At 52.8% G+C, this 22946-nt stretch overlaps 6 protein-coding genes across 6 annotated transcripts; 3 read left to right on the top strand and 3 right to left on the bottom strand.

The window, feature by feature from the left end:
- Positions 1-174: 174 nt before the first annotated feature.
- Positions 175-1452, bottom strand: RRD2 (Serine/threonine-protein phosphatase 2A activator 2; the record flags this gene model as incomplete). The annotated part of the gene is made up of 1 exon (XM_053195190.1): positions 175-1452. One exon carries the CDS (start codon positions 1450-1452, stop codon positions 175-177), a length of 1278 nt encoding a protein of 425 aa, XP_053047461.1.
- Positions 1453-1890: 438 nt separating this feature from the next.
- RRP46 (exosome non-catalytic core subunit rrp46) lies at positions 1891-2772 on the top strand (the record flags this gene model as incomplete). Its single annotated transcript, XM_053195191.1, has 3 exons — positions 1891-2080; positions 2145-2302; positions 2389-2772. 3 exons carry the CDS (start codon positions 1891-1893, stop codon positions 2770-2772), a joined length of 732 nt encoding a protein of 243 aa, XP_053047462.1.
- A 6281-nt stretch (positions 2773-9053) lies between these two features.
- Positions 9054-11084, top strand: UTR1 (NAD(+) kinase; the record flags this gene model as incomplete). The annotated part of the gene is made up of 1 exon (XM_053195192.2): positions 9054-11084. One exon carries the CDS (start codon positions 9054-9056, stop codon positions 11082-11084), a length of 2031 nt encoding a protein of 676 aa, XP_053047463.2.
- A 1454-nt stretch (positions 11085-12538) lies between these two features.
- N0V96_001899 (uncharacterized protein) lies at positions 12539-14564 on the bottom strand (the record flags this gene model as incomplete). Its single annotated transcript, XM_065756371.1, has 4 exons — positions 12539-13492; positions 13771-14093; positions 14128-14258; positions 14332-14564. 4 exons carry the CDS (start codon positions 14562-14564, stop codon positions 12539-12541), a joined length of 1641 nt encoding a protein of 546 aa, XP_065614740.1.
- A 3150-nt stretch (positions 14565-17714) lies between these two features.
- On the bottom strand, positions 17715-18748 carry GSP1 (GTP-binding nuclear protein gsp1/Ran; the record flags this gene model as incomplete). The annotated part of the gene is made up of 5 exons (XM_053195194.1): positions 17715-17849; positions 17917-18122; positions 18207-18360; positions 18429-18521; positions 18686-18748. The coding sequence occupies 5 exons, from the start codon at positions 18746-18748 to the stop codon at positions 17715-17717; spliced, it is 651 nt and encodes a 216-aa protein (XP_053047465.1).
- A 2776-nt stretch (positions 18749-21524) lies between these two features.
- Positions 21525-22873, top strand: N0V96_001897 (uncharacterized protein; the record flags this gene model as incomplete). The annotated part of the gene is made up of 3 exons (XM_053195196.1): positions 21525-21617; positions 21854-21991; positions 22037-22873. The coding sequence occupies 3 exons, from the start codon at positions 21525-21527 to the stop codon at positions 22871-22873; spliced, it is 1068 nt and encodes a 355-aa protein (XP_053047467.1).
- Between the last annotated feature and the right edge of the window lie 73 nt (positions 22874-22946).

Below are 22946 nucleotides of genomic sequence, written 5' to 3'. Positions count from 1 at the left end.
GCATCGTAATACAACCAGAGAAGTGTAATAGGGGGGTTCCACAAGATGGAGTAGCGATATGGAGAACAACATATAGTAGTGCATAATAGTATAATCAGAAAAGGTTCATTATTCGTACCTGTCATGGCCTTTTTCTTATTCATAATTTGCCATGAGGCAGCCAGTCATACACGTCTAGTCAAAGGGTATCCGTCGCAGATTATCGCGAGCCCCCCTCTTCCTCATCTCTTGAGCAGCGGCGACACTGCTAGGGACCTTGATGCCGCAGCAATCACCCCAACCGACGTGTTGATGCTTATGCTTGCTCACATTCCCCGGGTTAATCTCGCCGCTTTCCTCTTCGTGCTCTTCGTCGCCTAGCTCAAAGTCTTGCTCTGTGCTCATCCCATCTACTGCTGGGATGAGTGAACCGAACAGGAAGTGTTGCATGACCGGCAGTTTCCTCAAAACCTCGGCGACGAACATTCGGCGCATACCCCCCTCCACTTTGGTCCATGACTTGGAAGCTGAGATGTCGTCCAACATGGGGCTGTGCCATCGTAGACCCTTGACAGTTTTCGTGTCGTTGACGAAGTTGACCTGGCCAAGGTAGAGATAATCGTGACTGAATTCCTCCAGCGTGAGGTCTTGGTGGATTGCCAACGGTGTGATGAATGGGTGGTGCAGAAGCTGCGAGGCGCCAAATAAGAATGGAAGAAACTGGTAGTCATCCAAGCCCCATACACCGTGTGAGCCAGCGGGTTCCAGATAGTATGTCAACTGGACGTTACGCATGACCTGCAGGTACCGCTCAAAAACCCTGAGGACCAATGGTCGGAAGTCGTCCTTGGTGATGATTCGGAGTTGGTAAAGGCATAGAAGCCACATGATGAAGTTGAGCTCATGCCCTGAACCGTAGTCTATACGCTGCCTGTTTCCAAAGGAATGCTCCAGATAGACCAAGACCTCAGTGTTTGCGGCCTCGCCGACGCCTAATCCCGCCTGCCAACCCGCTGCCTTCTCTTTCACCAGGTCTAGGAACGTCCGGAAGGCCTTGTTTCCGAAGCGCGAGCCCTCTTGATCGTCGGGGGGAGCCTCTTTCACAAATCCGTCTACTTCGTCGAGTATGCCGAGGATTGACCGTAGCGTAGGGCTGAGTTCGCTATCTTTAACGGCGGAGCGAGGTGTATCTTCGACGGACTCGGAGAGGCCAAAAACGAAAGCCAGGACCAGCGTGTATGTTGGAGACGACAGGAATAGCTCGTGGTCTTTCTGGGAAAGGATCCGTCTTGAGGGAATTTTGTATTCGTGGTCATCGAGGCTTAGTGATGCAGGCAGCGCGGGCGTCTCGGGACGTGGTGTTGGGTTGGAGGGAGTTGGTCGACGTCGGCGGGGTTCAAGCTTGGGAATCTTATTACTCAGGGTAGGCACGGCTGTGGTGCCGGCATGCGTTGCGGTATCTGCTGGAGCCATAACGGGGTGATCGCAAGGTTGAGAACAGATACCCAGTAAGAAAGGGATGGTAGTGCAACCAAGATTGACGGAATATCGAGCGATGTTGAGGTGAAAGTGAAGCTTAGAAAGCTCGCCGTGCTGAGTACGTACATACACGCCTGGTTAATGAAGCAGCCCCCCACCTGAGGTAAGGTACGGATACAGGACGTGCCTGCCGACGCAGATCTCGAATGCAATTGGTCTGCTGCTGGGGACTTTGCCTTGTGAAAGATACGTACCTGTGGCTCGCCAACTTCATCCTAATTTTTCCTTCCGGAAGTTGCTTGAGGCAGGATATTCATGCCGCCGTTGTACTAATTCGCACTCACTTTCCAAGCATACTTCAAGGGAGAAATCCTAACTCACCAGTTCATTCCCTTGTTCTTTTTCGCCAACATTTCCGCATTACCGTTCGCCATGACTCCCAACTTGAACCCCCAGGCCTGCATCTCACATCTGCCGCGAGTAGATGGCTCGGCAACGTTTTCAAGGGGCGGCTATTGCGTGGTTTCGGCCGTCAATGGGCCGATTGAGGTCCAACGGCGAGACGAAAACCCCTTCGAATCGGTCATTGATGTTGTCGTACGACCTGCTGCAGGGGTCGGAGGTCAGACTGTCCTTATTCTGGCACCATGTGGCCAATTTTGCTCACAATCGTGACGACTATTTAGGCACGGGAGAACGCCAACTCGAGAACATTTTGCGGTCCGCTCTTCGCCAGCTAATTCCCGTCAAGAACTTCCCTCGGTGTCTCATTCAGGTCACGCTTCAGGTGACTGAGACGCCGCAGAATGACTATGCAAACAGCAAAGTAGTACAAGCTCAGTCTGTAAGTGAAGAAGTCCATCTCAGATATCTCGAAGCCACCGCCTGGTGTCGCCTATGGAGCACTGTTGCTGACTGTCTTTATTAAAGAGTCTGTCCCTGCTACCGGCTCTCTTTCACAGCGCCATCTTGGCCTTACTGTCGGCTGCTGTGCCTTTAAAGGCTATCGCCACGTGTGCCACTTTGGCCGTCTCCGAGAAGGGTGACAAGATCATCGCTGACCCGTCTCCTCTGGAGATTGACCAGTCAAAATCGCTTCACGTGGTCATCTTCACGTCGCAGAACGACCTGTTGTTGTTGGAGAGTGAGGGGACTTTCTCCATGGCCGAGTGGGATGAAGTGATCAGCAAAGGTCAATCAGTGTGCAGCCAGCACCGTCAAGCGGAGCTAGGTGCGGCCATGCACGACGACAGCCAAGACGCGGCCGACATGCAGCAGTTTATCCGGACCGTCATGGAATCGAAGGCTGCATAAGATCAGCCCATCAATCGAAGTATGCAGGGTCTTGGAACCGTCGAGCGACAACCGAGGGGCGGGTGATGCCTCATTCAGGAGTTCTAGTGAAGGAGATATCGACACTGGTTGAATGCAATCGATGACGAGAAGGATGATACCAACGAAGAACGCGCGGCATCGACGTCTAGGCATCGGGAATTGCACCATTGTGCCGAGAGAGATGGACTGGATTGGTTCACATAGTTATCAACGGTAAGAACGACAGACTGGGGAGAGTGCCGAAACGAGACGGCCGACGGGGTGGCAAGACGAATTATCATGAGGTTTAATCAGGGGGAGAACAACGATGACAGCACTCGGAAACAGTGTTGGAGCTGGAAGCCGGGAACCGGCTCGGCAATGGGCCTCTTCACAGGCTATCACTTATCACAAACGTCAGAAGCAGTAACAACAAGACACAGAAGACAAGGGCCAGAAAGTTATCTCGCGGCCGATGTTGGGAAAGTAACGTACCTGGGTCAGGTCGCATATCAAAGTCAAGGAAAGTGGATTGGTTGTTATCGACGGCGTTGTTTGGCCTGTTTGAAGGTCGCTGAAAATGCGGCGTGAGGCGGTGTTTCAGCTCAATCTCAGGGGTCCTGAAGCGGGCAGGGGCACGGGGAAACCTGCGACAATGACAGGCCCCGAGGTTAGGAACTACCGGGTGTTTCTGACCAGGACGTCTCCCGTCACGGTGTTACCTTTGACGCTCTCCCGCCTACGGAGGAAACTGGAAACGGCTCCGTGGCCGTCTGCCGTGGGAGGAAGGATTGGGTGTCTTGCCTTCCTACGTCGGTCGGCACTGGAGAATGGTGTCATTTTCCTCTGGGTGGAGTCTCTCCTGTTTTACCTGGCGCAAGCTACCTTAAATGCCCAGGCCTTCGAATACCCTTAGTAGAAATTTTATTATCCCGAGAAGATCTCCAAGGTTTATCAAGACCACTCGTGCCTGAGATGGAGATGCCAAAAAAATCATCCACGCAATAGTCTGGGTATGAAATGAGGTGACCAATGAGTTGTAGCCGCCAAGAGCCACGGTTGGATACACCATACGAAGCGGCATGGTATTAGATTGATTTTGCTCGGGGTGGCTTCGGGCCAGTTTAAGCATAATTGATGGTATGTATGTAAGGGCGGAATGCGATACTCACGTCCCATCTTCGGGAGCAGCTTTCCTTTCCTCCTACTGTCTTATAAGCGGAAGCTCAAAGGCATGGTCTTGGGCTCTTGTCTTTGATCTACATTGGCCTCCAGTAAGCAAAAGGAGTGAGTTTTATCTTTGCGTATGCATATGTTCCAGCTTGGTGGACCCGGGCCTGTGACCGCTGTTCCGCTTCGAAGTTTGGGCGAAGGCAGCGCCGCAGAGCTTCTAGAACGTTGTGCCAGGAAGGCAAAGGTAGAGGTACCTTGACTTATCGGTGAGGAATTTCCCCTATACGGTGTGATAGCAGGGCTTCGGGGTTTACCAAACGCACGTGTTACCCAGTAACATGGGCCGGGTAACCGCCAGCCAAGCAGGTTCATGTACATACAAAAGAATGAGGTAGAAAACGTAGTGAGGTGAAGTACGGATATCTTAGGTAGCTCTATCCATACCTAGCGGGCCAAAAAGCGGGGGGGTGTTTGATCCGCATTAAGTCCAAACCAGCTCGACTCCTCCTTCCTTCTCCATGCAACGCCAATGATAACAACAACAAGAACGACGGCAACAACCTTGGGACATGGGATTTTGCAACAACAGCAGTACGGGAGGTGGATTGTTGTCGAAGACAGCACAGCCCTCATTCGTACGTTCTCCAGGTTCCCACAGACAACTGACGGCAAAGCTCCATCTGCCACGTCTCTGATATCACCTAGGACCTCTACTATTTGTTGAACACATCAGTGCTGGTCCAATATCATCTTGGCTAAGGCATCTCGAGGTAAGGTTCGTTCCGAGAAATGTCTTGGCTATCGGTTCTTCTTACACCTGACCAATTCTTGTCGTCGCATCCCCCACTTCACTTATTCACCTTGCCGGCGGTTGACGTTCTACCGGATGGGACGCTCCAGATCTGCAAAAAGGTTTTCTTTCTGGAGTCTGTCAAGCCATGATTTTCTCGCCCAGTAAGCCGTCCGTTTAGCTATTGGATGTCTCGGCGCTCCCCCAAAGGTAATCGAGCTGTCCAGCAGCAATCGGGCTACCTCGGACGACAGCCTCGATCTGCAGATATCACACACACCTACCTACCTACCACTGACCCTTGCTTCTTCTCTTCCTCTATCTTGCTGTCATCGGTGGATCATTGTTGCCGTCTCGGGAAGCCTAGTACCGCCCAAGCCGAGCAGCAGCAGAGAGTCAAGGCTCACGTCCTCGAAACACACTGGCATAATGCAGTACATCACTGGAAGAGGATCTACCTAGACTTTGCCCCTCGCTCAGGAACAGGACACAGGCCAAGTAGCGGCCTGCGTCTTCCAGCGGAAAGTTGAGGCCAGACCCGGCGGCGAATTCACACGCACACACACACACACACACACACACACACAACATACACACGCACATGAAAGAAACTCGCATGCCGTACCTTACTCGACTACAAACGAGTGATTCAGGAGAGAGTCAGAAAAGTTGTTGCCGCCAGAATTTGTGTACGGTGGTATGGGATATGGGGAAAGACTTGTCATTTGAGACGACGGGAAACGGACAGATTCGTTGTTTCGCCTCCGACCACTGGCCTAGCGGCGTCCCAGACATGAGAGTGAGACTGCACAAGCACCGGTCGATCAGAGCAAAGCAGAGACCAGATTGAAGCCGCATGGCTATTTGGTATCCAGTGTACGCGTTGTGCGAAGACCTAGCCTCTGTCCAGTCGATAGCCACGGTTTTGGTGTTATCAATAGCCACCGGATCATCTCTTGTGGCTGTCGCACTACCGTACAGGCATGCCTCCCATGCTGCCTCAGTATCGTGACTGCATGAATTGCTCTTGTCATTGGATCCAGCGAGCGCTTGCTGTTGTTACCGCTTGTTGGAGATAGTTCCACGTTGCCCGCAGTCTGGCCTATGGTGTTGGTTCTTCTCACTATCTTAACAGAAAGTGGACAATTCCAGTCAAACGCCTCCGACAAATAGAGTCGCGCACAGATCTGAGGCGACTCGATGGCTGGATGTCGGACTGCCCGGTCTTTCTTACACGCGGTGGGTGATCATTGATGCTACTACACGTGTGCAAAGGACAGGACCAGAAGTCCAGACAAGAGCTGATCATAGCAGACCAAGGGTAACATCAACAACAACAATTATTCGGTGAAGATGAGGGCCTCTCTCGTCTCGTCTGTTGACGTAAAGGAATATACACTAGGCTCGAGTTGCAGAGTATTCGGTACCGTCACAAGTGCGACAGTTGTGGCGACCCAAGCGGGTACACGATACACTTAGTGTCCCGTCTCCTGTTGCCTCTCCTAGACGCTGCCCGCAGCTGCAAAAGGGGATGCTGTGCTTGAGGTGCGGCGGGCCCGCCGCGTGCCGCGTGCCTGTCAAGACACGGCAGCATCTGGCTCCAGGGCGCCGGTAAGGTAGACAGTGGTGTACTTCGTGAGGTAAGGTACCTGCTCTACTATCCACGGACCAGACGTATGTACGCAATACGGGCTATATCCGTCCCCGTACAGCAGGTAGCCCTCTCGGTATTGGCGCACCACGATCCAACGGGCCTGCATTGGCTGGGGGCTGGGGACTGGGGACCAGAAGACGTTCCTGGCCCACCACGGGGGTCTGCCAATGTCATGCCGCCCCTTGTTCGTCTCCCTTGCCCTCTAGACAACCTGGCCTTGCAGAAGAGGTTAGAGGAAGAGACGTTTGACTGGGGATCGCCAGGGATGTGGACGGGGAGTACGTATCGACGTTTTACCACTCGCCGCACCTTGCTTGCTCTGCATCCTCGCTGGCTGGCTCTCACACCCGTGGGCTTCATCACAAGCCCAATCTTCTTGAGGAACCAGTCCTATCTCTAGGGCTACACGTGTATCCGTAGCATACGGATGCATCGTAACATACCTACCTTACGCAGTAGTTACGACTACGGATACACCTAGCCACTATCGGATAGAGTCCGTAGATGCGTATCTGTGCTCCAGGCCACCGATTGTCCGGCCTCCTGGCAGCAGGATGATGCATGCAACATGGCAAGGCGCGTACTGCGGGAGCTGAACCTTTGAAGTTTGGAGGCTGCCAAAGACGATAGTAACACTGGTAAGCATATGGGTCATGGATGTGACCAAGGAGTAGCAGGGTATTCGTAGTTCGTAACTTCGGTCTTCGTAACTTCGTACGGATACAGTCCAACAACACGGCCAGGGAGGAATAGAAGAACAAGGTAATAGGTTATGGATCAGGACTGGGGGGCACGGGTAGCGAGAGGGAACAGAAGATTGGCTTCTTGATATCTGTACCTTACACCACCTGAAGACGGAGTAGGGATACCTCGTGAAGAAAAGTCAAGTGGATTATCCTCAGCCCGGAGCAGAGTAGCAGGACAGGGTGCTTGAGCTTGGGCGTTGTGGCGGGAGCGCCCTTTGTCGCATCACATCCATCCTGCTGCTCCATTCGATCGACATCAGACTGAAAACAATAGAAATGCTGAGGGGTGGGGGGTAAGGGGAGGAGAGGGGAGAAATGTCGATTGTGACCTAGAATATTAAAGCTCCTGCACTGCTGGGACGAATCTTGAACTGGCCTCCCCTTTGTTCTCTTGTCAGTCAGTCTGGTCACTCTCTTATTCCGTCTTCGTTTGGTTTATCGCTCTTCTTCCTCCTCTTCCTCCTCTTCCTCCTCCTCCACCACCACCACCACCACCATCTCCTCTTCTCTTCTTCTCCCCCCCTTCACCCCGTTCCTTTCGAAGCAGAGCTCCGGTAGTTCTAGCAATTACCTCGGCCGCGACGTCTTTTGGGGCATTGTTCATAATTCTTTACTTGCCTGCATCGCTTTGCCTTGTCTTTACATCATATACCTAGTGTGTGCACTGCATTGCTGTCATACCCCTTTTCACTTAATTACCTCGTTGCGGTTGCTGGCTCTTCATCGTGTCTTATTTGCTCGCCTTCGGTTCCACACTCTCGACTCGGCTCAGTTCTCGTCATCTTCAATCTCAAGACGCCCATCCGGACTACCTGAGAACCAACCTGCCAGACGAGTAGTTCCTCACCCAGGTTCTGGTTAGTCGTCACACCCGACTGCAACATTGTCAGACAAATCAGTGGTCACCAGCCTGGTTTAGTTATCCGTCCCAAGACGGCAATTCGACTCACTTTAGCGTCATTCGTTCCATCCGAGGCCCCGTCACACCCGAGTCACAACTCTGCAGGAAGCGCCCAGCTTACCTGCATATCGACCTGCATCTCTGGACTGTGCGTGAGAGAAGACAAAAGACAGATAGACTCTCTGAGCGTAGAGCCTAGAGTTACGACTGCCGACTATCTCCGTTTGGGCACTGTTCTGAACCTGTCTTTTACCCGACATCAGAGACGTTCTGCACACTTGTTACGAGTTTGTGGTAAACCCGTCCAGTACGGATATACGTTCCATCACACAAGCAAAGGTCGTTTAATCGCGGCCTAACACAAAGATTTACACGGCAGCAACGCCCAGCAGTACTTGATCGATCCCATCGGCGTCGGTGGTCCGTAAGGTCCGGTCGTTGATTTCTAGGTTCCATTTCCTTGGAGTCTAGAAAGTTGCTTGGTTGACCTCCTTTTGTGTGTGGTCTCCACGTTGTAGGAACAGTACTTTGGTACTTGCTACTTCTCGGTTCGCCAGCAGTCAGTTGTGTCTGCTATTACCGCTTGGTGTTCGAACTTCGCTCGGCCTTAGCGGAGAACAGGTCCCTGCCACTACCCGACCCCCTGCCCGCTTCACGGTTCGCCTACCTACCAAGTTAGAAGTATCTACTTTAAGGTAACCGTACCTTCCACGATATACCTTACGGAGAAAGGTACCTAGGTTTTCTGCCGTGCAGCCCAGGCCCCCGGAAGGTGCTATTATTACTCTTTCGTCACTGCCGCTGCATTGTTTTTTGCGACAATTAATTACCACCTAGCCGGCCATCGCTCACATTCCGGCCATTCACCCACCTCAACTCAACTCACCTTGGATCGGTTCGCGCGGTACAGAGTACTTCGCTCCTCCATCCATCACACCCATCCCCGATCCTCATCCACATCTCTCTCACTTTCCACGCCCCGTCGGCGGAGATACGGCAGTGCCACTATTCTTAACCATGTCGGGCTTCGTCTCCTCACCCACCGCCCTGCACCCCGCCCTCAGTAATCTGAATCCGCTTCCGCCGCCAGCGCCATTGTCACTGCAACAGCACCAGCCGTCCGCGTTGCCGTCCTCTTCGTTCTCTTCCGACCCCCATGGAGTTAAAACCTCGCTTTCCGACCGCCCCAAAAGCTCCAGTGCCAGTGTCAGCACCACTACCGCCCACGACCGACCTCTCTCTTCTTCCGCCTCCACCTCCAACTCCGTCTCCCATTTACACTCGCACTCACACTCGCACTCACTGTCACTGCATCGCAATGCTGGTCCGGTAGCAGAGGAGGAACCCTACGCTTGCCCCCAAGCCGGATTTCCCGCTACAGCTGCTGCAACACAAAACCCCTCGTCCTCGATAAGAAGAAGCTCTCTATCAATAACCTCTACCGCCGCCTATCCCGAGCTGCTCCCGCCTCCTCTGTCCAAGTCCGCCAACGCCAACGCCAGCGCTGCCGCCCATCCTCCCAAGGGCCATCGCCGCGCACCTTCTCACGAAGTTCCCCGCCAGACTATTATGAAAGCCTTGGCCTCGGTTGTTCGCAGAAATAAACCCGAAGCCCTCTCTCTTACCGGCATGTTGTCCCAACAAGGCGGTTGCGATAACCGCCCCGCCACTTCTTCATCCCAGAAGCTGGCCGACGCCCTGAACGAGCTGGCCAACCGGAGCATGACCCCCACCACCGCCCTGCCCTCCTTGCAGTCCCCTTGCTTCTATCACAACCGATTTGATGATGCCGTCAACATCGACAAGGTTCTCGAGGAGATCAAGAATGACGACTGCATGTCCCACTCTAGGCTCGTACAGACAGCCACCGGCGTCCGCGAGGTCTCCAAGCAGTTGCAACGCCGTCCCATCAAGCGCGCTGTCCGCAATGTCATGATTGTCACCAAAGCTCGCGATAACCAGCTCGTCTACTTGACCCGCGAACTCGCTACTTGGTTGCTTCGCACTCCGAGGTATGGTGCCAACGTTGGCGTCAACGTTTATGTGGACGCCAAGCTCCGCAACTCTCGACGCTTCGATGCCAATGGCATCGTCGCAGAGAACCCTGCATACCAGGATATGCTCAAGTACTGGACGCCTGATTTGTGCTGGAGCCAGCCTGAGAAGTTCGACCTTGTCCTCACCCTCGGCGGTGACGGAACCGTTCTCTTCACGTCATGGCTGTTCCAGCGCATCGTGCCCCCCGTTCTGTCCTTCAGCCTGGGCAGTCTCGGCTTCCTGACGAGCTTCGAATTCGAAAAGTACACGCAGCACCTGGACCGGATCATGGGCGACGAGGGCATGCGTGTCAACTTGCGCATGCGCTTCACTTGCACCGTCTACCGTGACGGCACTCTTGGCCAAGAGGCTGAGGAAGGAGAGCAATTCGAGGTTCTCAACGAACTTGTCATTGATCGAGGCCCGTCCCCATATGTTTCGAACCTGGAACTTTACGGCGATGACGAGCTCCTTACTGTGGTGCAGGCCGATGGCTGCATTTTCTCAACTCCGACAGGATCGACCGCTTACTCACTTTCGGCCGGAGGTTCCTTGGTACACCCCGACATCCCAGCTATCCTTCTGACACCCATCTGCCCGCATACCCTCTCATTCCGCCCGATGGTTCTCTCTGACACGATGCTCCTCCGTGTGTCGGTGCCACGTAACTCTCGCGCAACTGCATACTGCGCCTTTGATGGCAAGGGTCGTGTTGAGTTGAAGCAAGGAGACTATGTTACCATCACTGCCTCACAATATCCATTCCCTACGGTTGTCCGAACTCAGACGGAGTGGTTCGACAGTGTTTCCCGCACTCTTCGCTGGAACACGCGCGCCGCGACGCAAAAGGGATTCGACCCCTCTGCTAGTGGCAGCCTCTGCCCGTCTGAGGACGGCAAGGATGATGATCCGGAGTGGGATATTGACACCGACTCGGCCTGCTACGCTAGCGAGGACGGGAGCATCAGTGCGAGTCCCTTGAGAAGGCAGATGAGTCTGCTGGGCATGTGATTAACGGCCGTTTGTTTATTCATTAGAGACAGAGCATCATGATTCCCACCTTTCTTCACAATCACAAAACAGGCGGCTCAGCTACGCAAAGCAGCACGCTCTGTTTTGTTCGACTATTCTGTACTACACCTCCGCATTTCACTTTACTAGCGAGGGAGGGTGGGCTAGACTTAGATGCTTTGGCATCTTTATTTGTTTGTTTCATAGACTTGAGCGATTTCGCAAGGCTAAAGAAAGAAAGAAAGCATGGGATGCACACTGTTGTGTGTGCGGTGGATGGACAGACTCAGACCCGACATGCTCGCATGAGCAGTGTTCTCTAACACCACCAGAAGACGAAGGGGATAAAACTGGCATTGGCATTGGCACTGGCACGGTATATACTTGCATGAGGTAGCTGTCGTGTGCGCAGGCCAACACACCCGCCGTCCTCTCCTTTTGAACAAAAAGAGGGGAGAAAAGGACGTCGATCCTCATGCGACACACGGATACATAGTCTCGACAGAGAAAAAGAGAAATAGAAACAAAGAGAGTGAGATCAAAATCTCACCAGCATCTGCAATTGGTGGTGGATCCGACTGGCAGATGTTGTTACATACCAAACAACTTTTGCCACCAACATGAACATATATCCCTCATGCCCTGTGCCTGACCGAAGCCAACTATCTGCATCTATTCCTACCAAACAAGGAGCATATGTAATCTTGACATTCTGCAATAGCGAGCATGGGGTCTGTTTCTGGGGGAGCATGATTGTGCGGGTTATTATATGAGAGAATTCAGAGTTCGTACCGATGTAAACAACAAGAAGACGACGGCGCCTTGGTTTACACCTTTGTTCACACAAAGTAACACAGACGCCAATTAATACTACTCGGTCACCGAAGCCAAGGAGGCACGTCAATTTTGTTGTTGTTTTTTGTTTCATTGCTCTTTTTATGACTTGTTTCGCCGTGGCGCCTTTCAGGCTTGGCCAGAACATAAACATTGCACACGTACAACCGACTTTGCAGAGCCATATCTACCACCAAATTCTAAGACGCCGTTTGCTTGTTGTAATTCCAAGCCCTAACACAACACCAACACATGAGGATAAAGACAATACTCCTCAACTGATTCGCAATGCGACATTTGAGGGCGAGAGCTAGGTTCCATCATGTCGGTCGTGGCTCCTGCAGGAGACGACACGAGTATCAAACTTCCGCAAGCGATAGAGAGCATGACCGGCGCATCCGTCTCTGAATTTGCCGGACCACCAGCCGCTGCTTCCTGTGTCTTTCTGTGTCGCAACTTGCTTGACGAGGGGGCCACTGCCCATGCTGTTGGACTCGCATCTGCCCGTTTCTGCCACGGAGCCGACTGAGTGTCCACAAGGGGGCGCAACAAAGACACTCCCTTTTTGTGCGAATTACTCCCGACGAAGGTGTCAAGCCGCCTGCCTCCACGCCAAGTTTCTACCTCCAGGCACCTTGGCTGAGAGACAACAGACCTGCAATGCAATCCATGTCGCCCTTCTTGCTCGGGCTCACATCGGCGCCACGCATGAAACTCTCCACCTCGTCCGCGCCCTTTGGCGTAGGTGAGCTTGAGCTCTGCCCATCCTCGAAAATTGTGACATATTTTCCGGATCCTCGGCGCCCCATAGCAGGCATGGTTCTGGCGCGGCTACTGCTAAATATGGCAGGCCCAGGATGGTCCTGTAAGGTACGCCCTGTTCGTCTCGCATTGTTTTTGGCGTCAATAATAGCCGGCAAGGGTCTTCGATCATTGATTGGCGGCAACCGACGCATGTTGCCTTCGTCCTCTGGTCCCCAATTCTCCTTATCAGAATCACCCGATGGAGATATCAGCATATCCACCTTGACCTTGTCACCCAGGCTTTTTTCTTCACTTGGTTGAGATACGGACTCCTCGTCATCCGCGAGTGCTGTTTGCATTCTAGCCATGCTTGAAGATGTGCGACAAAGCTTGGGCTTCTTAGCCTGTTGAGGTCGAGAAGCCGGCCTACTTGCAGGGCAGTTCCGTTTGGAGCTGTTGTTCTGAAGAACGCCGCTGGTTGAGCGGAGGAGGCTGATGGCAGCGACAGCAGAGCCATTAGACTCGTCTTCAGCTTGCGTCGTGAGCTCGTCACGAGAATCAGCGTCACAGCACAGCTCCCACGCATGAGCGTCACGAGATCTGCCTCGTCCCAGCGCCGGTGGCAGCGAGTCAGTGAGGGCCGTTATGGGTGGTAGAGTCACGCTAGGGAGGGCGCTGTGACTGCGCTGGAGCGGTCGAGCTATTTTGGGCTGAGGTAAGGCTGCCAAATCCGAAAACAGCTTCGTAGGCTGAAAGCGAGGGGGCGAGTTCTCATTAGAGACAAGCTCAGCTTTGCCTTCCAGAGAAAGCGACAACCGCACTTGTGATTGCTGCGACGATTGAGGAGAGGGTAGAGTTTGTGATCCATGTGCAGGCGGTGAGCAAGACGCAGGTGTAAACAGATCGGATCTGCATAATTTGTTAGCACAAATACGGTGGAGAATGAATAGAGCGAGACATACTTGGGGGTCTCGTCAACGCTGCGGTTGAGCGTTGAAGGGGTTGAAAAAGCACTTGATGGGTTCCAATGAGATGATGTGAAGAACCCAACAGAGTTTGAAAAGGAAAATGAGCCTGTTGAGTGAGGCTGAGACGAGGACGCTGTGACTTGGGATAATGGCGTCTCTGAGGCCGTCGCCTCAGGACCGCCACTTAGAATGGACGGTGTTGCCTGTTGAGGCTGCTCATCGGTCTCGTCTCCTCGCAGGCGTATAGCCTTGACCGGAGTCTCCGCAGGCATGACAGCGTTGACGGGTGCCGTCTCCACCACTGGCGATGTCTTTTCTTCCGGCAGGGAAGAGGTGTAGGCTACTGGATCCGAAGAGAGTATCTGCATGCCACCGTAGCGAAGAGCAGCAATCTCCTGGGCGGAGAGGGGCCGCGATTTGCGCCTGTCATTCTGTCGACGATTTTGGAACCATATCTGCACGCCTGCGATCAGCACCAAGCGCGACGGTTGTCGTACCGGCAAAGTTATCAAATACCTGAACCTCCTTTTCGTTGAGAGAAACGCGCTTCACGATGTCTAGGCGCGCTGCCTTGTCTGGTTTCGGGTTCGCAACATAGGCAGCCTCAAGTATCGACTTGTCTTTGGCACTACAGAAGTCACGAGAGTCAGTGGCTGCAGCACAAGAACGCGTAGCAATTGGGGCCAAAAGCAACAACGTACGCAGTTCTCTTCCTCTTTCCCTTTGGGTGACGCTCTGAGTCGGGATTTGACACTTCTGTCTTGACAGACGAAGATGGCGCGAAGTCGGGAGTTTCTGTTCCAGTAGCAGCAGGCTGTCTTGTAGGAGTCTGCGCGGGTTGATCTGTTCGGAAGGAGGATTCGCGTGGAGACGGGGAAGACGAGGACGGCGGTGCTACAACCAAGGCTTGAGAGGAGACGTCGGAGACAGACATGGCGGCGTTTGAAGCTATGAGTAGTAAACGACAGTCATGATCTGGGACCGATGCAATTGAACGAGTCGCGAGCCGGGGGCGATGGTAGCGAGCGTGCACTCCAGGAAGAGTAGACGAGACACACGAGACAGGCGTGATAATAAAGTGAATTGAAGATAATCGTAGGACTGCAAGCAAAACAAAGTTGGGAGGAGAGCAAGGTAAAGAGGAAGAATGACGAAGAGAGACTCCCAGGAACGGACGAGGTGGGGAAGCGAGAGTGTCGAGACACACGAGGCGCGGTTATTCGTCGCAATTAAGGTCAGGTACGGTCCAGGTGAGTTGTGGTGCCTCGCATATGGGTTTTGGTGTTGAACACGGCGCGTCTGAGAACCCAACTAGGGAAAGGCACTTACACGCTAGGGACGTGGATAGTGGAGTTGCAGTACCCGGCCAGGGTACCGTAGGTACTGGGCTTGGTCTGAAGACCAACTCAGAGCAGTGCTATAAAAGTCTTTCAAAAATCGACATTGAGCGAGCGTTTATGGAACATTTCACTGTAGATTCCAGAAAACTCACAATGACGCGTAATACAAGTTGTATCTGATCGCAAGCGTGGCATGAAGTATTTGACTGAATAGCAAGTTATAATCATCTACGGAGTACAGTACCTCCAAGCCTACCAGGTCAGGTACCACACAACAGCGCGATCGCGGCACGGATCCGCAGACCCACCGAGTCACCTCCACGTCTGTTTTTATGTGCTTTACCTTGCAACAATGTTTGCGCATGAGCATCAGGTCTGGCATGCTTCTATTCACATTTCGTAGGCCTCATTTTCCATGGCCGGATGAATGCGGTGCAGACAGCCTGTAAGCCAATCCGAGTTCACATTTACCTGGATTAGGCAATGTCGTTCGCCAGCCATGATCAATGCATGCATTTACTTTTGATCATCTCTCCATGTTGACACCCCAAGGTCGGTTGTTGCTTATTGACTTTAGCACAAATTTACGCGCTCAATGTAGGTACCTAGCTTCTGCAAATTAGTGGCATAAGGTGAGGTACGAATAGTCTACGCATAAAAGGCTCGGACCAGTCACGTCGCGCGTCTGTTTTCAATTGGGAAATAAAACAAAAACAGTCTACTTTCCATCACCAGGGGCTACATACAACCACAAGATTGAAGACAGACCCTAATAATACCTTAATCATCTGCAGTCCGCCTGAAAATTACCAGCACGCATCGAACTCTGCTGGTCTTACTGTTGACGACCTGGCTGACGGATAATTCTAAATCAACCCACTTGCTCTCTCATCTGACTGTGCTTCTCCTTATTTTCTGGAGTTGGCATGCTTTTGGTCTAGTGCCTCGCTTGACGAATAACGCGCGTATGCGTATAAGTCTGGCTCGCGCGCTGTAGCAAAGCTGCTCGTGGGATACCTATTATTAAGGTCATGTGGCCAAATTGGTCAATCGTATTCCAAAAGTGAAGGAGAGATTAGCTACATGCTGCATTCTTGAGATGTTGCTCTTCATCATTTTTACGGGCTATCACCCGCGTGCGAAACGCCCCGGTTCAACCTGAATTCGATACTATGCTTTCGTTGGTACTAAGACGCGAAAGGCAACTGGTCGTCGCTTGTGCGTGGTATTCGACCCCAGACCATCCCTCATCCGTGTACCCACCCTGCCGCATCTGACCGAGTCTGCTCGGGGATCTTGGAGCCTGGCGCGAATGCGAATTGGTACTTGAAGGCTGGAACAATCTATATACGGGACAAACTTGATTGAGTACGGAATAAGCCTGTCCACCGGCACGTACAAAAAGAAGAAGAAAAAAACGGCCTACCTTGCCCTTCGAGAAATCCAGTAGACCCAGTGACACGCGTGGCAATTGGCACATAAGCCGCACTCAGCAAACGAATCTCCATTACAATCCATATTCTCTTATGTCCCGCTAGCAATTCTCGGTTCGTCCACCGAACACCAGGGCAATGATCCGTACTATCAGAGATTAACACCCAGCCACCCCCCGACAAACAGACAACCAGACGCGTCGCTGGATCCCAGGTATATCTGGCAGACTAGCACTCCTGTTTCTTTGGTAGACCAAAAGCGCGTTCTGAGAAGGGAACAGGGGGTATGCGCTGACTTTGATAGAGTACCGTGTACATTCAGAGGAGGTTGGTGCCCATAAGAGGAGACCACCCCGGACCCTCGAAAAGACATGCCTAAGTCTGGTGCAAGAATAGTACTTGCAGCCGCAATACAGAGACATCTGTGCAAATGCTCAATCTCTGCTCTCAAGTCAAGCTTCACCTGCTAAGTTACTCCGTACACCGATGATCATGTCTCCAACAACTGAGGTGTGTTCTACTGAAAGGTCAAAAAGCAGGGGTTTCCATAGAAGTTCTTCGCGTCTGCACCACGTTCAAGGATGCAGACGTTTGAACGAATTACACAGGATGAGTAACTCTTCCACCTCTCACCGACACTCACCAAAATGCAAGGGACGGTACACCGAAATCTGGACCCAGGACTTCCATTTAGGTATCTCATTCGGTCTCATTCGTAAAATGTGTCCGTCACATTACCGTCTAAGGTGCTACTTAATTTTGTGCCACTGATGCGCCTTTCGAGATATCTGAAATCCACTTGATATCTCTCACTTATGATATCATGTCACGTAGCGTGGTTGAGTTGCATGTTGTGGTCCTGGCGAGACCGTTTGTCCATTTCTCTAGACTCCACCTGCCTTTGCGATCTTTCTCCCTCTCGCCTTGTCTGTCTGTCTGTCTGTCTGCCTGCCCGATCATGCCTAGCTAACCGTTGAATTGCTATCTAATTAAATGCATTGCGCTGTCTGTCGAGGTACGGACACGCATAGTAGAGAAGAGGACGAGCGGAACCCGAGACACCTTGGTGGAAATGTAAGGACTCAGTGTTCATCTTGCAAGGCGTCAAACTACTCAAAGTATGCTGGTCGTCTCGCAGCAAATGTAAAACCCTCCATCCAGCTCCGAGTCTACCATACGAACCGGCCGTGCCGTCTTCTACCATAATGATCGTGACCAGCTAATGCCGGTCTGCGCCAGAGAATTTCGGTTCACGACGTCCTTTCAACCGTTCCACCGCGTTGGAATCATGTCCATGCCGCGTCTCTATCTTTACAAGTCATCGTCCGAAAGTTCACCGGGCAAAGGCATGTTGGAAGCCTCAGCCATCTCCTGGCGGTACTGCTCGAGGAGCTTCTCGTCGACCTGAGCGGTGGGGGGAGCGAGAGCCGGTGCAGCAACGAATTCCTGTGGAGCAGTTAGCATTGATATTTGCGAGGCAGAAACTGGTGCAGTGCATCGATCGGGAGCGTACCAAAGCGGGGTTGCCGACAAGCTTGCGTGCAAGCCAGAGGAAAGGCTTCTCGAAGTTGTAGTTGGACTTGGCAGAGATATCATAGTACTGGAGGTTCTTCTTGCGGTGGAAGGTAATGGTCTTGGCCTTGACCTTGCGCTCCTTCACGTCGACCTTGTTGCCGCAGAGAACGATGGGGATGTTCTCGCAAACACGGACGAGGTCACCTAGATAGTCCTTGTTAGTCGGGCTGATCATTTGGGGTCAAGGGTAAGGAATCGAGTCATGTCGATCCAATGGGTGCCACGTACGGTGCCAGTTGGGGACGTTCTTGTAGGTAATACGGGAGGTGACATCGAACATGATGATACCGCACTGGCCGTTAATGTAGTAACCATCACGGAGACCACCGAACTTCTCCTGGCCGGCGGTATCCCAAACATCGAACTGAATCTGACCAAAGTTCTGCGCGCGCTGAGTTAGAGACCGGTGACCGATGTTGTAAGGGAACCAAATCGATGGGAGTCGCTTACCGTGCTGAAACCAAGAGGATGGACTTCGACACCAAGAGTGGCCATGTACTTCTTCTCGAACTCACCAGTCAAGTGACGCTTGACGAAGGTGGTCTACAGCGTAACAAATTGTTAGCAACGCGATCAAATGGATGGGGGAAGCAGAAGGGAATGCCATCGGCTCAAGTCGAGGGGTCGATGTTGGCAAAAAGGGCAAACGCCGTTGTCGTGCGCAAGCTCGATAAGGGCCGTGGATGAAGAGGGAGCGTTATATTCACCTTTCCGGTACCGCCATCGCCGACAAGGACGAGCTTGAAGGTAGGAGTCTGGGTTTCGGCCATGTTTGCGATCGGTGAAGGAATCGGTTCGGTGCGAGTTAATTGTAAACAAGCGGGGCTGATCGCGAGGTTAGCAGCTGGCGCAAAGCAGAAGAAAGCGGCAAGATGGAGATATCTGTCAACGTGAAGGCGGGAACCAGCGTCGGCAAGGGCGCGGAGTAGATGGAATTCGTACCGGAGAGAGAGATGGGTGGTGGGCTGTAAACTTTTCGACGTGTGGAAATCGTCACCGACTGATCGACTTTAGGGGGGGTTATGTTTTTGAGGATGGCGGGGGAGCTTGCAAGGAAGCCGTAGTTCTTAAGCGAAAAATTCAGTCAGGCAGGCCAACGAAGTCGGGTAGGCACGATTGGGCTAGGCAAGGGTCACGTGCGGCGCTGTCTCGTCATAGCGGGGTCCCTTCTCAATGGGCGGCGGCAGGTACGTCTCTTTCCATTTGTTCTTTCCCCGAGCCGTTTCCATTTGGACTGGGTGACTGGATGTTTCCTTGCCTCCTTCAGCAACAAGTTAGGTTCCTTTGCTTCAGGTACTTAAATGTTACGAACCTTCGCCGGCAGACCGCTCTCATTAATAATATCCAAGGTAAGGAATTTTATCCAGTTTGACGGCGCACGCATCCTTTACGCGCTCGACAAGTCTCATGCCCGTATCATAGAGACTACCAAAGTGATTTCGAGGTCCGCTTTTCCGTCACTGTTTAGGTTGTAGGAGAGCGGCGTGGGTGGTCAATCCAGACATAAGGTACGGCACCTTTGTTAGCCATCCATTGATTCTTCTTTCACGCCAGAACATTCAATCAAGATCTCACACCTCATGTTCTATTGCCAACAACATCCTTCGCCACACATATCGCGAAGCCCCTTAAGCATTCAACACAGGCATTTGTCCCATCAGGCCCCGACTTGCTTTGTAATCCAACCACCAGTCTGGCTATTTCTGATCGCTGCCTGCTCAGCCATGGCAATTGTCTGCCTAATGGTTCATTCAATGACTGCAGCCGGTGGCTTACACCAGGTACCCAGTGAATCTAGAAGTATACCGGGCCACGTGGAGTCGAGGCGTCCTCCTGCCAATCAATTAATTCTACCTTACCTTGCGGGCACCCAAGGCATGAGTGACTCTCACTGATCGAATTCTACAGCGCGAAATCTTAGACTTTTCAACGTGAATCTTTGTGTCTAATGTCAGCGACGTTGTCGCGAAACATGTACGCTATACACACGGCAGTTCCAGATCCTCCTATGGCCCCCGCAGCTGAAGCAATTTATTCCTCTCTCACAAAGGTAGGATGTGGCAGCCCAGCAAACCTCTGCCACCCCAGTTACGTCTCGGAGTCAGTGTTACGTGCAGCTCCTCCCGCGCCCCTTGGCTAGATCGAGATACCCTAACCAGTACAGGTCGCTTTGTCTGGTTAATATCATGTCCACACAAGTGATGGGGAACAGTCAACTTACACCTTCATTCCCTTGCACGCATTCAGCCACCTTCTTGAGGTTGTCGTGGTTTGAGCTGTTGACGTAGCCAAATATGCGAATTTGGTCATTTGGCTTCAGGCCAGCTAATTCGGCTGGGCTTCCCGGAACCACAGTGTTGACCTTTGCGAAGGGCTCATCCAGCGGCTGGGATGCTGAATGATCTACCAGAGTATTGTTGGCATCCCCGGAGAGCGGAACTTCGGGCACCTCCTCTTCTTGCAAGCTGGCGAAGTGCTCATGGAGTTGTTTCTCAACCACGGCCATGAGCTCTTTGTAGTCATTGCGGAGGTGGATGATGCGGGCTCTGGTAGTACGCACTATTACAATCAGCAAGGTGCTAGGTCTCTGCTACCAGAGGAGAAACACCTTGGGCAATATCGAGATCGGCTCTTGGAAATCCGTCTTGAGTTGTTAGAGGTGTATTCATGTCAACCCCGTGCTGGCTCGCCAATCAGCTGAATACTCGCTTCTCCATGTTCGTCTCGGAACACTGGAGCAGGGAATCTTGAAATCACAAACAGAGTCGAGGACTGCACCCAGAGCTTTCAATTCAGCCTCCATGTTTTCCTTCTTCTTCTGTAGCTCGGCAAAAGAGAGGCGACCAAGGTCACCGTTCATCGACGTATTGCTGGCTGGGCCCGAGGGCACGGTTGGAGCGTGTATGTTGTCCATCCTGAGGGGCAATCCCATCGTTGATCGAATGGGCTGATAGAAATGCGAGGGGGCTTAATTGCGATGATGATTCTGTTCCTGACTTCCTGCAGTGATGGCGGACGACTTCGTTCATGTCCCCAGTATTTGGACTGGAATTGATGTCGGTGGACCTCAACTTCAACGTTCTAAGGTAGGTTGGGGTATTGCATCGACACAGAAGACATTGTAAGCCCCGCGCCCCAAATACGCAGCGTCATGGGCACCTGCCTAGCAAGTCGGGTACCGTAGATGCTTAGGTAGGTGCCAGGGGTGCTTGAGGTACCTGCCAGCCTTTCCTTCATTGAACGTGCCTACGGCGTACCTAGGTAGGAGTGTTAGTGTACCCAGCACTGTGACTCCCCATGCGCTGACTAACTCTCCAGGTCTGGTTGGAGCCTAAAGTTACTGCTGGCACCTGAGGCACAAGATGCGGTCTTACTGGAACCCGACGCGTCCACCTAGTGTCCCGATCCAGCTCCGGCGCCAGCTCTGGTTCAACCCCAGCCAGCTCCCGATCTTCTGCTGGACTTGTCCTTGGATCGACGTCACAGCATCCATTTTGTCCTTCCTCCATCTTCTTACCCCATCCGCTCGTTGCCTCTCCGATCATCATGGCGACCGGTGTCGACGCAAAGCTTCTGAAGTCCACCAAATTCCCTCCGGAATTCAATCGAAAGGTTGACATGCAAAAAGTCAACCTTCAGGTGATGAAAAAGCACGAGCCTCGCCTTCTATTATCAGTCAATTGCTAACTGATCTTTTCTCAGGTGGATAGCCAGCAAAATTTCCGACATTCTGGGAAGCGAAGACGACGTTGTCATCGAGCTTTGTTTCAACCTGATCGAAGGGCCCCGTTTTGTCAGTACTGTCTGTCTCAACCGATTCTCGCGCTTGTCTTCTGACTTCCCTCCAGCCAGATATTAAAGCTTTACAAATACAGCTCACGGGTTTCTTGGATAAGGATACGGCGCCATTCTGCAAGGAACTATGGAAATTATTCTTGAGTGCCCAAACAAGTCCTCAGGGTGTACCCAAGGAACTTCTCGAGGCCAAGAAGCTGGAGTTGATACAAGAAAAGGTACGTACTAGCTTCACCCAAAGCCAAGGACAGTCACTGACATAGACCAGATGGAAGCCGACCGCGCCGCAGACGAGGCACGACGCCGCCGAGGCGATATCGACAGGCGTCAACAAGATGGCCCGGCACCGAGAGATAGGGATCGCGGTGAACGCGGACGCGGCCGCGGCGGCGGGGATATGTGGCGCGGGCGCAACAATGATAGGGACTACGACCAAAGAGGTAGACACGGAGGACGGTTCAGTGGCAACAGGTCGCGCTCACCGGCTGCGAGGAACCGTGATCAGAGGGACAGAGGCTCATTCCGTGGGTCTACTAGAGACAGCTATGTCCCAAGGAATCGCGGTCCTGGTAGCCGAGTATCTGGCCGCCGTCGCAACAACACGCGCTCTCTCTCTCCGGCATCCGCCACCTCACGGTCGCGCAGCCCTGATCGCAAGCGAGACTCGAGCCGTGGGTCACCTCCGCCCCCCGCCCGACGAACTCGTCGAGAACGCAGTGAATCTACCCCCAGGCCTACGAGAAATCGATCGGTGTCGCCGCGAAGGAGCCAGGGTAATTATCGCGAATCACGAAGGAAAAGGAGATCTTCACGAAGCCCTTCAACGCCCTCAACATCGCCTGATAAACGGGCGGCTGCAAAGCGCCGCAGATACTCCTCATCACGGAGTCGTTCACCAGGCCGTGAGAGACGATCTCGCAGTAGAAGCTCGAACTCAGCCTCATCTCGAAGTTCTAGATCCCGCAGCCGTAGCTCTACGCGTCGAACCTCTCGAGGACGTGCAAGTCCGAGATCTCGAAGCAGTCCCCGACATCGCCACGCGAGTAGCGTCTCTCGCTCTCCAGACCCCCGCGGCCGCGGAGGAACGGCCCATGACATGAACGAGACCGATCAAGAGGGCAGAAGAGGCCAGGGAGGGGATGAGGCAAAAGGAAGCGGAAGACGCAAATCGTA

Source organism: Colletotrichum fioriniae (genome assembly GCF_027942845.1).
Source record: "Colletotrichum fioriniae strain IMI 355084 chromosome Unknown scaffold_2, whole genome shotgun sequence".
Taxonomy (NCBI): Eukaryota; Fungi; Ascomycota; class Sordariomycetes; order Glomerellales; family Glomerellaceae; genus Colletotrichum; species Colletotrichum fioriniae.
This window is presented reverse-complemented; position numbering and strand designations above follow the sequence as displayed.